The 16473-nt window shown below is 36.9% G+C and overlaps 1 protein-coding gene across 1 annotated transcript in view; it reads right to left on the bottom strand.

The window, feature by feature from the left end:
• TMEM135 (transmembrane protein 135) overlaps positions 1 to 16473 on the bottom strand; it is a 159638-nt gene that overhangs the window by 135104 nt on the left and 8061 nt on the right. Inside the window, exons 2-3 of the mRNA XM_059838523.1 lie at positions 14100 to 14227; positions 8569 to 8661 (exon numbers count right to left, since the gene is read on the bottom strand). Coding sequence (XP_059694506.1) covers positions 8569 to 8661; positions 14100 to 14227 — 221 coding nt within the window. The remainder of the gene's footprint in view (positions 1 to 8568; positions 8662 to 14099; positions 14228 to 16473) is intronic.

The following is a 16473-nucleotide window of genomic DNA, read 5'->3' as shown; positions in this document are numbered from 1 at the left end:
ATAGAGGGTTTATAGGTGTGGCTTGCATGGAAACAAATACTTAAGCTGCTCATCTACAGTATGTAAAAACAATATCCTACAAGCAGACCTGAGGAACACAGTGCTGAAAATTTCCCTCCAAGACCACCAGCCATTGCACTAGAGGCAAGCTAGGCATGGATATTATCTTGCCAGGTAAATGTCAGCACTCAAGCCAGCTCACCTAAGCAGCATCTGAAGTTTATTCTATACTAGCAGAGTATTTATTATTCCCCCTCTGGGAGCTACATGTTACACACAAGCATTCAGACACAGAAGATATATTAAGTGGTTGCTTAAGCCAAGGAAGTCCAAATGAGTGTGTCCTGGATGCTAGTGCTGAGCCGACAGGAGAGAGTAATTAATTCACTGTTTGTGCCATTTGAATTTAAGTCAGACTCACAAAATAGTCCAATGTTCAGTAGCAGTCTGAATTTTAACATTTTATCTTTCAGCATTTCAACAGGACTGTAAGTTTTACAAATTTTGGTGTGGTTTTTTATGATTAGTGATGAAAAACAAAGAATACAAAATTACACTACTATGCAGATGACTAAACCATTTTTACTTAAGTTTTCAGCCTACAAAGTGAACATTTCAGAAACAGATTTGCCAAAAGTGGTTCTTGAAATCATTTTTAAAAATCAAACTTTAATCAAGTCTCAGTTACTCATGGAGCCATGCAGAAAGACAGGAAGGTATCTGCACAGTCACCCGGGATCTATCAGAGCTTGCTGCTTGACCTTAGTACTCACTGCTCTTTGTTCACCCAGGCTGGCCCCATGTGCACTGACAGAGTAGGCCAGAGTTTAATGGGTGCTGCCAGAGATGCCTTTACATTCATGAAGCAGCCACACAGCTGGTGCTGAGCCTATGCTGGTAAATCCTTCTGAACCACAAGAGATGTGGAGGCCACTGAGCAACTGCAACCAAATAGTCCTGCAGGATCCATCTCAGCCCTGACTCTAACAACACAGAGGGAAAATAAACCCAGTCTCTACAGACTCATCCAGATGCTCCAATGCATTCTGCAGTGTCTCCAGAATCACAGGTATATACTTCACATGGGAACTTCCAGTATTCTTCCCTGTCTGCCTGTGTTATCCTTGAAAATGAATTGTCAACTATAAAGCTGTAGCTGCTCTGCTGCTCTTCATCTTGTGCAAGACTTCAGTTACCACACAAGAAAGCTGAACCAAATTTTTACAGCATTCAAATGCTGCAGTCCAAATGTTAAACTTGGTTACTGAATACTTATGCAGAAACAGCAAAGCTTTTCAGAATCCTGGACTGTTTATAACCTGGACTGACTGACTACACATGTATGAAACTGTAGTCACTGATTCCCAATAAACCTTCTTGCTCTGTTCACAAGTAAAGAATTGACCTTGCCAAACTTTTGGCATCTCAAGTGGATGAAATCTAGTTTAAGACAGTTATCTTAGACAGTAATGAGACACAGAATGGTGAATCATGCAAATGGTGGGAAAGGAATGACCAGTATGAAATAGAAACATACATTTCAGACAGGAAAGTCCAAGTGATGAGTGTAACCACTTCTTTTATCCAAAAGTATAAGGATTATACCCATATCTTATGTGCACACACAGAATCACAAGGAGTAAAGGGCAGCAATGAAGGATATAGACTTACTGAAGGAATAATTAAGAACACCATACAGGAAAGAAGATCTTTCTCACACAGTAAACCAAGTGGTTTCCGCAGTTCATATAAATGAAGCAAATTTTACTCTGCAGCTACTTTTACAAAAAGAGCAGACAGTTTATACCACACCAGTAACACAGCAACTTTCTATGACCCACAGAGGACATCCTTCTCCTTCACACAGGACAGCCTCACAATATGGCTACAATTTAAATGACAGTCTTTCCCTCATCCACTAGATGGGTGACCTGGTCACAGAAGGACATCAAATAAGTTAAAAAGGACTTGCACTTTGTGAACTCATGCTACCTGTGCCTGGTGATCGTTCCTTTAAATGCCTTTCAATATTACCCATAATAATCTTCAGAATAATCTCAGAAACTGAGGTTAGACCAACAGGTCTATCTATAGCTTACTGGGTTTTTCTTCAGACCCTTCCTGTACACAGAGTAACACTGAGAGGGGTCCTGTTGCAACACCCAATAACTCCTTCAGAACTCTGGCATAAATCCCATCAGGCCCCATGGACTTGTGAACATCCAGCTGATACAACTGGTTCCTTACAATTTTGGTGTCTGCAAATGGATTGTACTGACATGCATGGTCCTCCAAATCAAAGAAATGAGCAGCCCAAGGTCTATCAATGTTATCAAAGATGGAAGCAAAAAACAGTCTCTGCTCTTTCTACATGTGTATTAGTCAGGCGACCACCTTCAACAAGTATCAATGTGTTTTCTTTAGACTTTTCCTCACTATTAATGTGCTTTGAAAAGCCCTTCCCTGTTATCAGATATAGCACTGACCAGTTTCAACACTGAGTTTTTGCCCTTTCAAATCTTCTACCTCCATATTCAAACCACAGCTCCTTCTATGATGCCTGACCTCATTTCCAGAGATCACAGAGTTTCCTTCTACTCTTGAGCTCCATGAGGAGTTCACTGTTCAGCCAAACAGATCTTCTGGCCCACTTGCTGGACTTACAACATGCTGCAATTGCCTGCTCCTGCACATAGAAAAGGCAGTTCTTAAAAACTGACTTTATTAATATTGAATTAACTGAACAGTTTAAAAAACTCCAGAAACTGTTTCTAGAATTAATACATGATTCAATAATAGTAAGACAAACAGAAAACTCTCTGAATATATCAACAAAGTTATGACTGCCAGGGATATACCTTAGAGAGAGCATCAATTCTTCTAGTTTCAAATACTAGCCTATTGCAGGTTTTTCCATGAAAATATCCCAAGAGCTGCCTATCCTAAGCTACCTGCCATTCACAATGTTGCCTCCATCTCAGCATCTTTCAGATTGACTTCTGCACTCCCAGCCTTGAATGATCAGTTTTCCCTTCTTCTGATAACTGTTAAAGCAATCTGTTTTTGTGGAACTGTCCCTGTCCATGGCAGGCACGTTGGAACTAGACAAGCTTTTATGTCCCTTCCAATCCAAAGCATTTTATGAGATGGTTCTAGAACTACAGCACAGTAGCAGCCCTCCAAGCATGCAGCAAAACTTGTTCAAATGTTTATGCACTGTTACTATAAAAACATAAATCCTCAAACATTGGCTTTCACCAAGGCAGTTGCTGAAGTACAATGAAATTTAACATATTTTGGTTTAGAAACAGAAAGCTTTCCCAGTAACTTCTACAGCCTGGCTCCATATTCCACAGCAATAATCACTCTAGAGGAGTACAAGTCCAAAAAATTTGTTTCCCTGCTAGGTCTCCTTACCAGATTACACCACAAAATACTCATGTCAGTGATCCAAACTCCTGAATTTTTTCACTACAAGAAAAAGAATATGCAAAAAATCACCCCTCAACATGGCTTGCTTTCTCAATTTCTTACCTGTATCAAGTATAACTAAAGCGTACAAAAACGCTTGCTGTGTTAAAAGAGTTTATTCACTTGTTTTGATTACTCACCCCACCAAAATGGTGATTTATCTGTTTCCCTAAAATATGTTAAACTCAATAACCACAAAACATTTTTGAGAAAGGAGATTATCACCTCAAGTCTAAATATACTATACTACTATAAAGAATATATATCAACAAATTTGTATTTGAATGTTACAAAGTTACAAAATTCATGTATTTCTTTACAGCGTATACTTTTAACAATTACAGTGCTGCCATATTCCTCCTTTATAATGTGTTTAGACTAATGGCAGTTATGGCAAGCAAATAATCCTAACAGCACTGACTGTTTCATCAGAACAAACATACAGTGTAAAAATTCCACATTGTTCTCACACAAATGTTTCTGTCACTTTTCCAAGCAATACATAGTAATACTTTGTTTCCAAGAACACTAAATATACGTGTATATCCAGATCTCTTTTATAACATGCACTGTTCCTCTGCTTTACTTTTTAAATGCATGTGCTTTAAATATTTTTCTAAGAGTTCAGCACACTGATTTTTTTTTTTTTATGAAAAACACCCAAAGTTTTCAACTAAAACATATTACAAATACTTGCCCAGAGCACGATTTTACAACCAAATTATAAAAGCCCTAAATCTCAAGTTTTATAACACCATCAGTGACAGAGCTGTAACTGTAGCGACGAGACAGGCGCCGCTATAATGTTAACAGCCAGTATGTAAACACTAATGCAGCCTAAGGGAGGAGCAGGGGCAACCCCACAAGTGTCCCTTCACAAATGCCACAGAAATTTTAGGTGGCTGTAGTTAAACTTTCTCTAGCTTAATTAGTTACAAAAGGCAGAGGGACAAAATCCAAAACAGCCAAGCAACGAGACAATTAATTTAATTAAAACTGGAATTGCATCCCCTCTTAAAGCTTTATAGCTCTTGAAATACATTAATACACGATTTCCCAAATAAAATGAAGTTTGCCATTTAGCTACTAGTAAAACACAACTTAAAATTGTTTTGAAATATCAGCACATTTACAAAACACTTAGAGAACACATTTTTTTCCTAGAAAGTAATCACAGAGGACTTAAATTCAGGCTCTCCACCAAGCTATGGTACTTCATTGTCTTAGAAGTCAGCAAGGTACAACTGATCTAATCAGATTTCCAGTAACAGGCTGGCTTCAGCCAAGTCTCAAATCACATTTTAACATCTTGACTCACAACAATTTTAACAAGTACATTCAGTTACTTCCTTGCTTTCTAACAGTTTCAGTACTTCTAGAACGAGGCAGTGCCACGTCTTTCACTCCAAGCCGCATATCTCCTCCTTACTGTACGTTCAATTCTTGGTAATACTATTTAATAGACGTTGAAAGAAATGACAGGAGACTGTAACTTGGAATTACAAACAGAAGCCAAAAGACCTAAGCAAAACATGCTTTTTTAAAAATTATAAATCAAATTGCTTCTTATCACCAGTTGGAAACACCTCCTGTAGGAACCAACAAGGACTGTATGGTTAAACAACTCTATACAAAAGTTAATAAAATGAATGCAATGATTTCCTAAGGAAACTCAATGAAATTAAAGGTACTGAATCATCTCTATTTTTGAGGAGACATTAACACAGCCTCTAGTGTCTAATAGTACAAAACTGAATTCTGTGACAAAACACTTGCACAGTGCACACTTTTCTTTAATAGAAGATGTAAAACAGGCTAAACTGCAAAGAACATTATAGTCTTTTAAGTATAATCATGCAACTGCACCTATTAGAAGCTTGCTTATTATTATATAGCCATAGCTATTGTGACAATATAAAGAATGACTAAAATATTAACAATTAAAACAAATTAGAGCCAGTAAAAATGTTTCCTCCTAACCCTAAAGCGCAATACACAAAGCTTGAGAGCACTAGAAAAAGGGAAAAATTCTGAGTTCCTCCTAGTGGAGTAAGGGACAAAAGGCATAAAATATGTGCTTGCAATGTGCAGATTCATAATCTCCATGTTTATTTAACCAAATCCAACTCTTATCTAAGAAATAATTTTTATCAAAACATTACTTAATCATAAAAATGTGACCAGTTCTCTTTCAATAATCTCACAGAACATTTATGGATACATATACAAAAAAGAAGAGGTGTTTTTATTCCTTGACCCTTTTTACAGATCCTGATAAAGTAGTTTTCATAGACAGGACAACTATATTTTATGGCCACCACGCAGAATACACACAGACATATTAATGTGCCATTTATATCTTTATAGACCTGCAAGAGCATAATATAGTGCAGAGCATTTCCTGAGTCTGTTTGAAGTGTCTATGCAATGTCACCTCCCCTCCTCATTGCCAGTGTCCTGCAAATCTGTAATTACATATAACACAGATAAAATCTACAATCAAACTAATTCTGTCACACCGTAGAAACCATGTTCCTCCTCAGAATTATAATGTGCCTAACCAAGCTATCAATCTCTTTTTCCCATTCATCCATACAAATTACATACTACAAGGCTGGCACACATGAACAGCAACACTTGGAAGAAAATCTGATTTATAAGCCTGCTGTTCCCAAGTTCAGGACTGACAAGGACACTGCGCAAGCAAATGCCAGTGAGGTACTTAAAATAGGGTATTCACTTGGGAAGAGATTAAGTGATTAAGTTCAACGCTGCTGCCAGCTGCTAGTAGCAATTTGAAGGACTGGAGATACATTTATGAACTCAAATCAGGACTTTTTCCCACTTCCCTGATTTTTCACTACAATTTGTTCTAAGCTGCTCAGCAGATAACTGAAAATGCCCCTGTGTCTCCATGTGAAACATCAGTTTCCTAAGGGACTGTGAGTCTATAAAATTTGATTTTGCCTGTAACAGAAGCTAACAGGCAAACAGATGTGAAATCAGAAAGTCATATTTCACTGTCAGCAGCAGCATTTTGCACATAATACATAGTTGCCATCTGAGAACATACAAAACAACTTCATATTTTAAAAAAACCTTAAATTTCAAATACCTCTTGACATCCTTTAACAATTTCTTTTGCTGAGAACCACGACTCCAAATTTTCGTATATGTGTTATGACGCAACACCAAGATTTCCTTCTTTCCTTTAACTGATCCAACATGATGTGAATTTTTAGACAAAATATCTCAGGCCACACATCATGGATTCTGATGGAAAGGGGAATAACCCTACTGAAATTAAGTATTCTAGCATCATTCATTGCATACATGCTGTACCAATATACTTTTGTCATTTCCACATACATCTATTTCAACTTCCATTTCTTTCAAATTTCAGATGCTAAACAGAATCCTGTTAACATGTCAGAGCTTCCATACATTGCCACAAACAAGTCTAGAAAAACCTATTTAATATAACATTTGTTTGCCTACTTTTTCTGTTACTCTTAAGAAGTGTAGCTTCCTCATAGTTGTTTTGGTGTTATATGAAAACCTTGTACAGGTTCGGCCGCATAAGCAGTTTCAACTCTCCACTCACAAATATTCTGAAAGGTACAAGAAGGTCACAGACTGACAACCAGCCTGACTTCTTACTCTTTAATGTTACCTAGAAATATTAGAAGTTTGGCACAGAAAAACCTCGCATTGTAACATGTCTGTAGGAAAAGTTAAGCCCGTGTAACCACTGATAAAAGGGAGAGAATACATTTGCTCTCACCCCAAAATGATACTCTGATGCCAACAGCAGCACTGGAGTCTAAGTAACTAGATAAAGTTCTACTAAAATGTATCATCTCTTACAAGTAATTACTACAAGATGAAAATCACTCAGCTAAAGAGAACATGAAAAAGATAATTAACTCATTTGGAAACTTGATTATGATTATTTGGTAACTTAATTATGATTATTTTCCCTATAATTACGTTAAACAAAGTGATTTAGAAGTGCTCCCATATTTCCAGAAACTCTTACATATCCTAAATCTTCAAAAACAATGGCTCTAATGCATTCCTTTAAAAGGACAGAACTTTGACATACATAAAACTTGGCATGGGATTTGCTTACTCCACAACTGAAGTTCAGGAAAGGGGCCTGACAGGGAGTCAACAACATAATGATACATATTTGCTATTATTTTTAAATGACTGCTTAAGAAAGTTTCAGACATTCACAGTAATCTAAAGTGCATTCACACGACCTCTAGTACCTCCTTCACTATCTTTTTGAAAAGAGTAATCCTTTACCTTTCTTTTACCTTCTCTTCTTTAAATTAAACTTACTACCTAGATGCCTAAAGCATCTCACTCCACAGTAAGTTAAGACAGTATTGTTAACTGACACTATTTATAAAAGCTACCAACATAAGTTGAATTTCCAACAATAAAACCTTACAAGCCAGGATTTCATCTGCCATCCTCCTGGGCACATTACAAATGGTAGCTTTGGGCTATCCTTGGGTTACTTAAAGTTTTCTTCCTCCTCTCAATACTTTCACAATGAACTTACCTCTGACAGACGAACTTCAGCACCTTGCCTTAAGTGAAAGGCTTTGCTTTCTGTACCACTACATTTCAACCAATCTGAATTATTTCAACTCATCCACAATTTTCTCCACAACACCCTGTAATTCCTCCATCTTAACTAATATCAAGATGTTAACTCAAGCCATCAGCATTCTCCTTCTCTGTGACTAATTACAAACATAGTTCAAATTATATTTTAAAAAACAAAACAAAACCATAGTTTCATTAGGAAGCCCTAAGCAACCAAGTTTTATCAGGCAATCCTGAGCAATGCAATTGCACGTTAAACAAAACAAACCACAAACACAAAACTGAACGTTCATAAAGTGTTTTTTCACTGTAGCTTTCTAGATTTAAATTTAATGTTGCAAAAAACCACCATTTCAGATGAACTATATTTCCAGCACTCTGAAATAAGCCCACTGAACTGTCAAATGTCAATCATCAAATGACCAAAACAAGAAACATGATTATATTAAGCTGAAAATCCATAAACACAAACCCTACCTGCTTTTCCTTTCAATGAGAATAGCCATGTAAGAAGCAGGTAAAGCTGCACCAAAGCCAGGAGACCAAAAGTAGAATTTTCCAAGTATCTTCCTGAAAAAGTAATTCAGACACATATTACATGCAAATGGAACATTCAGGCACCTCACTGTATTTTATCTGTATTACAAAATTACAAATGATTTATTAATTTTGTCTTCTTACATTAATCTGTACTTACTAACAAACACTAATCATTGTATTTTTACAGCTGGAGAATTCTCAGAGGAGTTCCCAAAGTGCTTCCTAAATACCTGAAACACTTCATTAATGTTTTCATTTCATTTAAGTGGCTACTTTTCTTGCAGGAAATCAGGGTCTTCCAATACATATTTTTTCATTAGTATCTGAAAAGTTGCAGATACTAATGAGAAAAAAATCTTCTAAAAGACCTTATAGCCACTCATCTCTTTGCTACTTGTCCAAATACAAGTAGGATGCTCAGGAAGATCTGCCTTGTGGAACGCAGCAACGCAGTCAGTGAGACAGAAATCAAGTCAAATAATTATAATATATGCTAACTCCAAACAGACATTCCACTGATGCTAAAAACAGGAAAATGCACATTTACAGTAAGCCAAGGAATCAGTCTCTACATTACAAATGGAAGCAACAGTGAATTCCCAGTCCTATTAAGCTGGGATGGCTCTTATTTTTGGCAGCTAGATCTGGATTTCTTTTAGAGTTCACACAATTTCAACTGCCAAAACTCCTTCAACAATAAGAATTTGAAAAAAAAAAAAAAAGAGTTACACAAATGGCAATATCAAAGAAAATCTTTCTATAAATTGGTCATTATTAAGGGAAGAAAGCCAAACTGCATGTCAGACACAATGTCACCCACCATGTTTGGTCTGGTCAGAAGACCAGGAGAGCTGCAACTTCAAATTTATTCAGGCCAATCATAGGCAAACAAGAGTCAGAGTTGTGACCTTTGGTAGCATGATAATAAACATACTTTGATTATACCAATGCTGCTCAGCTGACAAACACTACCAGTGAGAAAACAAAGCATTACAATGGAGTCTACCCTTCTAAAAACACAGCAAACAAAATAAACAAACAAAATGGTAAACATACACGGTAGAAGAAGACACTTTCTTAGACAAAATTTCACACTGACAAGACAGAAGAAAGAACAAAGATAATTAATCAACACCATCTGATTAGCTCACTTTCATTCTTGCCGTCAAAGGCATGAGCAGCCTCATCTCATACTTCTGCAAAAATAACATTACCAGCGAGCAATGCCAGCTTATGTTCGTAAGTGAAAAGAGAGCCAGTGTATCAGCAGCAAGTGATGTAATGGCAATTACACACACTGCTCATTCCCACGGCTGCAAAAGGATAATTTCTCAGGATGACAATGCCAAATGCTGCAGGAGCTAAAGTTCATTATTAGGACTCTCTCAGAAAGTAATTACTGTATGAAGTTTCAGGGAAGTCATTTTAAGCATCTTAATAAGTATGAACACATCTTACCAGACACACCTGTTAAGTAACAGAACAAATGCCTTTTCTGTGGGAAAGAAACAGTAATTTGTTCTTTTGGCATGGTTTAGAATCCTTTTACGAATGCTTGCATGTTTGGTTTGATAAGACTTCGGAAACAACAGTAACACATTTTACATAATAAAGTTCAGTGGACATAAAAATGTACAGTCACTAACTGAAACATTTAAACTTCTCCTAAAGTAAATGAAAATTAGGTTTTGTTATTACTTGCATGGTTATTTTCATATATTCTGTGGATAGAAATTGGACTAAGAATGAGGAGTTCTTTCAGGTCACGCACCTAATTCCTCAATGCACAAGATGTACATGGACAAACTTAATTACTCTACTTGATAGACTAACAGAACCATGTCTTTGTGAGGTTTTACATGTAATTGAACCATAAACCTAAAAATCACACCTTTCATTTAACAGATGTGATGCCTGTCAACACAGGAACTCAGCACTTCCATCTGAAGCCCAGACAGATGTAGTCTGCTGGATCTCACCAGTGGAAGAGATTACAACCCCCAGCTGGACTGTCACACATCCTTAACAGAGATCATCACTCTCACTGCTCTGCCAACAGAGCAGCCTGTACACAGACCCTAATTCACCACACAAAAAAAAAAAAAAAAAAACCAGGAGCTAAAAGAAAGTCAGTCAAGTTAGCCTGGCAATCTCTTCCAAAACAAAAACATCTTCCCAAAGCGCCTAAGTCATTGCTGACATTGGATTTAAATATTTTTGACATTTTACCCACCTGTAAAATGGTAAGAGTATTAAACAATGCCTGCAATAATTTTAATTGCACATTCTTGTCCAAAGTTCACATCCTTGAGAATATTTTCATCATTTTCAATTCTGGTAGTTTTTCCCAGCTGATAGGAAGAAACTACCAAGAATATGAATTAACATGTCCAGCTACAAACCCTTACTCCATTGCTTTGGTCTAGAACTCCAGGAGGGCAAGAGCAATCAACTGCACAGGGCTTGCTGGGCAATTCTGCTTCTGAGTTACTGCTGCTGCTAGAATATACCTTTCAAGCAAAAACAGATATGAAAACTGCAGCATATATCCTATAGTAAAAATCTATCACATCCAATTTCTCATCACTATCTAGAACCAGATGGAGAGCATCTAGATCTTCACAGCCTCAAACAATCTCTTTCCTTGGTTGCATATCAACTCTAGAAATACTCAAGCCAGTTATGCAGAAACAGAGGTACTGGTATTTCTTTGATGGTTTAAAATGTTTCTGGCCTAGATAATCACATACCATTACTCTTGCCGTCAGGGGCTACTGAAGGAAGTACACTTTATCACACAGCAATAAGTTCAAAGAATAATACAACTTCAATCAAAACATTAAGAAAACATAAACATTAAAAAAGACACAAAGTGGTTAAAAATAAAGGACTGAAATCTCACATTGCTATCCTCCATGAATCACCCAAGAACAGGCGAGAGAAGCAAGTTTATATGACTCAAGCTGCAAGACAAGTATATTAAATACAAGATATTAAGTACATTTCAAGTGAATGGCTTTTCAACAGTATGATCTTAGGAGAAGCTCTTAAAAAGGCATACAGAGCTCAGTTTGTAAAGGTGTCATGTACTCATTCAGCTTCCTGGTGCAGTCTCATATTTTCTCCAAACACCACTCACACAGCTCCTTGACCATATTCAAGTGCCAAAGTGACTTGTTCAAAGAACCTACCCATAATGATCCTCAGACACCTTCCTGATAAGTAGCAGCTAGTTTAAAGCCCATCCCTGAGTAAGGACAGAGCTGCTTTTTTACTTTGCACTTTCTCTATCAAATTTCATAAGTGATTTTAAGCAACAGATCTTCCTGAAATGGATGAGAGTCAGTTTTAGCTTTCTGTACCCTAAATAATCTTACACAATCTCTCATACTAGTGTTCAGCCCCTCTTCCAGATTCCTTAGGTATTTCCAAAACAAAGGACATAACAGGAACTTCACTGGCAACTTATTTCTACTATACAATCCAATTATTTATACCTTGTTTTGTTTCACATATATTAACTACTTGCTAATCATTTACTAATTCCTGGAAGACAGAGCACCTTTCTTCTTGATGAATCCTAGCAAGCATTCTTGTCACAGGCACCTGGAAATACATGGAAAACGCACTATATAGATCATCACCAGGTATGTACTCATTCTTCAAAGGGTACAAGTATGGAAAGTATTTCTTCTCTGACACATAACATGGATAACAATCATGTTATCCATTGTTTTCTGAAATGTCATTTAATAGCTCTTACACAACCTTATCACTTAATTGCTGAGGCTCTGAATTTCATTTTGGACAGAAAAGCTGCAAAATTCTCACTATATCTGGACATTCATGTACTTCAACAGGCACCATTACCATGGCTGCCTTAAACACTTGTTTTCCCTCTATTAGTGATTTCAGTTCACCAGTTTCAATCAGCACTCTAGCCAACAACTTTTCAGTGGCAAGTCCTGCAATTGCAGGTGGTGGGCAGTGTGCAGAGACTCTACAGCAAGGATTCTGTGGCAGCTGTTTACTCCTCAGGGGCATCCCTTTGCATGAGAAAAAGCACGTACACCTCCCAAGATGCTGGTTATACAGCTGTATAAATGGCAGGGTAAGCACGTACATGTTTCTTGTCACATTTAATCACTGGAACTGTCCTTTACCCAAACAATGCTTCAAGGAGACTTGGAGGGCACGTGGGCTAGGCAGCACTTCCATTACCCAGTCTGAATCTGGCCATGCTGTTCTGGAGGTCAGAACAGCTTAAACTGCTATGCCTACATAGGCAAAAGTGATGCTTATACCAGAGTAAGACACTAATCTCTTACCTACTTCACTGACCAGCACAGGCATGGTCATGGATCTGTTAGATGGCTAATATCCTCTTACAGAGGATCTGCTGAAAACCATACAACTTAAAACCATAGCAGCTTAATTTAGAGAATAACATTTAACTACAGCATTGGAATAAAGCACTGCAGGCAAATCCATGGCAGAATAAGGAACAGCACTCTGCAGTTCAGAGGAATAAAGATGAATCGATAGTAATATAACCCAGATTGCTAGAAAACATCATATTCTTTACAGCTCATTACTTATAGATTCACTTTGACCTTTGAGAATTATTTACTTGAAAAGCATTCCATGGCTCCTCAGCCAACTCCTTGTCTCTGCCTTCTCCTCCACCTCTGAAGGAAAGTTGAGAGGCCTCTAAACAGATTTAGAAGTAGGGCATAAGGGGTTTATCTTTTAGAGGGGCTGGTGAGTATGCTGTGAGTTAACTTTCAAACATTCATAGCTACTGTAGGCTTTACATGCCTATGTGTAACATCTCCTACAATAAATGCATAATCATATTAATAAAAAGCAACTTTTAATTTTTCATTATCCTGATAGTTACTTGAAATAAATGCTGGAAACAGAATACAGAGATGTCTTTTATGCTCATTTTTCAGAGCAAGTCTGTATCTTACAGAATCCCAGAGGCTGTGCTGGGATTTCCTTCATTTATGATCATAAGGAAAAGTACAAACTTGGATGGCTGGATAAAGTTCAGTATAATTAAAAGTTACCACAGCCTCTGCATGAGGAAAATAGAAACCAATATCAAAGTTCATCAATTATTTCTACAAAAAACAGATTAGGCCTTTTTAACTCCCCTCAAGAAATTATCTGAATTTCCTGCAACAATGTATTTTGAATCTGTAAAACAGAGAAAAAGAAGCAAAGTGGATACCTTGACTTGTTTACTCATTTAGAAGATTACAAAAATGAGAATAAAGTAATTTTTAAAAAGCAAAGCTTCATATTCAAATGGTAAAATCAGAAATCAAGATGATTGCTGTAGCTTTTCTTATTTCAAAGCACTACAAACAACCCAATTACAAAAAGAGAAAAAGTATTATACAAATTGAAAAGTTGCACAAAAATTGCTTTATTATATTTCATTTTTAGGATAGTATACCAACCTTAAAATGCAAAAGCAAACAATATACAAGGTCCCATTTGCTGTCAGAAAGGAAGTTGACTGCAAGATCTCAGGTAGCAGTTTGTACAAATAATAGTCAAGCTTTCGTTTCCTGAGAATAGCTGCAACCTGAGGGAGAAGGGAAGAAAAAAAAATGGAAGACAGACATTAATTCAGTTAGGCACTTTCTGCACATGGTAAAGAAATAGAAAAACAGAAAATAAGGCATACCCACTTAAGTAGTAAAACGAAGCCTATTAAACTTTATGGACAATACCACAAAGATTTGCTTTGAACTTGTTCCAGCCCTTACAATATTTATACCAGGAAATACATCAAGCAATATGAAATGGGAAGTATAGGAAGAATTTTATTACCTTGTTAACATTGGCCATAATTGTCAGAAACATTGTCTGCCAGATATCAAAACTTTTAAGATGTTGACATACAGAGTTCTATCTTTGAGACAACTGGACAATCACACAATTATAGTCAGAGTATCACTAAAGTAATCCAAATACATGCCTTACACAGTGCCTGTGAAGTGGTGATGTATTTTTAAAGGCTTTCTGCTTCAATTAAATAACTGCAAGTCCTCAATAAATGTTCACCATCTTCTGGGAGAACAACACATTCCTGACATACTTCACAGAATTGGTATATTACCTAAAAAACTGTCTATAGCAGAAAACAGGCTCAATCTAAAGAATAAACATTCTTTTTGTTCAGTTTAATGTATGTCCCAGGTATTATAAAGAATAGCTTATTTCATGACTCAAACACTAAAGGTCTTCAAACCTTTTTTGTCTACAGAAATTCTGCAACTAGCTAACAGGAAGATGTAGCAAACCAGGCTTGTCTCAGAGGTACCCAGGGCTAAGACAAGAGGCAACAGACAAGCTCAAGTATGGGAAACTCTGGTTAGATCTAAAGAAAAAAAGTTTTCATTTGAGAGTGGCTGAATACTGGAGGAGATTGCTGAAAATTATTGTGGACTCTCCACCCTGAAGACCCTTGAAACTTAACTAGAAAAGTCCTCAAGCAACCTCAGGGCCTCCCAAGGTCCCTTCAGCCTATGTGCTCTTATGACTCCATGAAAGTGTACTTTGAGTGCACCACGAGACAATTTTTCATTCTACTAGGATTATTATCTGTAAGATTGATCTCTAATGCAATACAACAATTATCTTTAGCTGCACTGATCTCCCCCGGAGTCTCAAAACTGGAGGGAGTTTTTGATCAGTGCTTAGAGAAACAGAGCAAGCTTCATATTGCTAGTGCTGATGAGAAGAAAGAAAGACATCCTGTCAAATCCATACTGCCAGCACATCTCAAAGGCTAGGTTGTGAGAGGGAGATATTCTTCCCAAACGTTGTCCACTGAATAGCAAGTAGATGTTTTAGAATCAGAGATAGCTGAGGATTCCACTAAAACTAACCATGGGAAAGTTCTGCCAAAAATCTTGTTTCCAAAATGAAGCTTGAACTAAGGATTAAGAAGAAATCCACGCATGAACAGACCTCTGAAAACAGATTTACACATTACTTAATCAAGTATCAAGACTGCTTTGAGCATAATGGATTAGGCAATAATGCAATCCAGATAATTTTTCTGCTGAAGGAAAGTCTTAACGTAGTCCAAGTGCCAGATAACTAGTTCCTACCCACTCAGCTATTTCTAGCACATTGTAGGAAGAACATGAACATTGGAACAAAATAATTTTTTTGTTTGTTTTAAGAACACAGCCCTTATACCAAAGCATGAAGCCTTGCTCCCTCAGACCAAAGTGTAAGAAGTGCACCACAGAAAGATTGGTATCTTATAAATTAATGTCAAATCAAATTCAAAAGTTTATTTCTGTAATGTCTCCAGGAAGTTTTAGATTAATGTAAATTTCTGCTTTCCCTTCTATTCACTAAGCTACTCCCAAATGAAAAACAGAAAAAAAACAGAAACAATAACACACAAATCATTCCAAAGAAAATTACCCGCACTAATTGAGAGAGAAATATGTGTGAGAGCAATAGAGCTTCATGCACACACACACAAAAAAAAAGCTTATAAAAGCTTAAATTTTCTAACTGCTTTATAGACATCAACAAAGCTAAATATTGTGTAGGGCTGAAAGCAGGCAAGAGCAGACTATAGAGTTCTTCTACTCTTCTACAACCAGTGATGTGATTACATGGAAAAATTACCAGATATTTCAGGATACCACTTTGCTGTCCCTATCAGTGCCTCACATTTCAGATAAGTATTATTAAAGTGCAGAAAGATTATGAAATCTGATGTCAGAATGCAGCAGTTCATGGCTTCCACTGGGATACACTTCACTCAAGTCAGCTGGGAGGACATTGTGATGAGAACCAAATTCT

This window comes from Haemorhous mexicanus, chromosome 2 (assembly GCF_027477595.1).
Source record: "Haemorhous mexicanus isolate bHaeMex1 chromosome 2, bHaeMex1.pri, whole genome shotgun sequence".
In the NCBI taxonomy this organism is placed as follows: domain Eukaryota; kingdom Metazoa; phylum Chordata; class Aves; order Passeriformes; family Fringillidae; genus Haemorhous; species Haemorhous mexicanus.
This window is presented reverse-complemented; position numbering and strand designations above follow the sequence as displayed.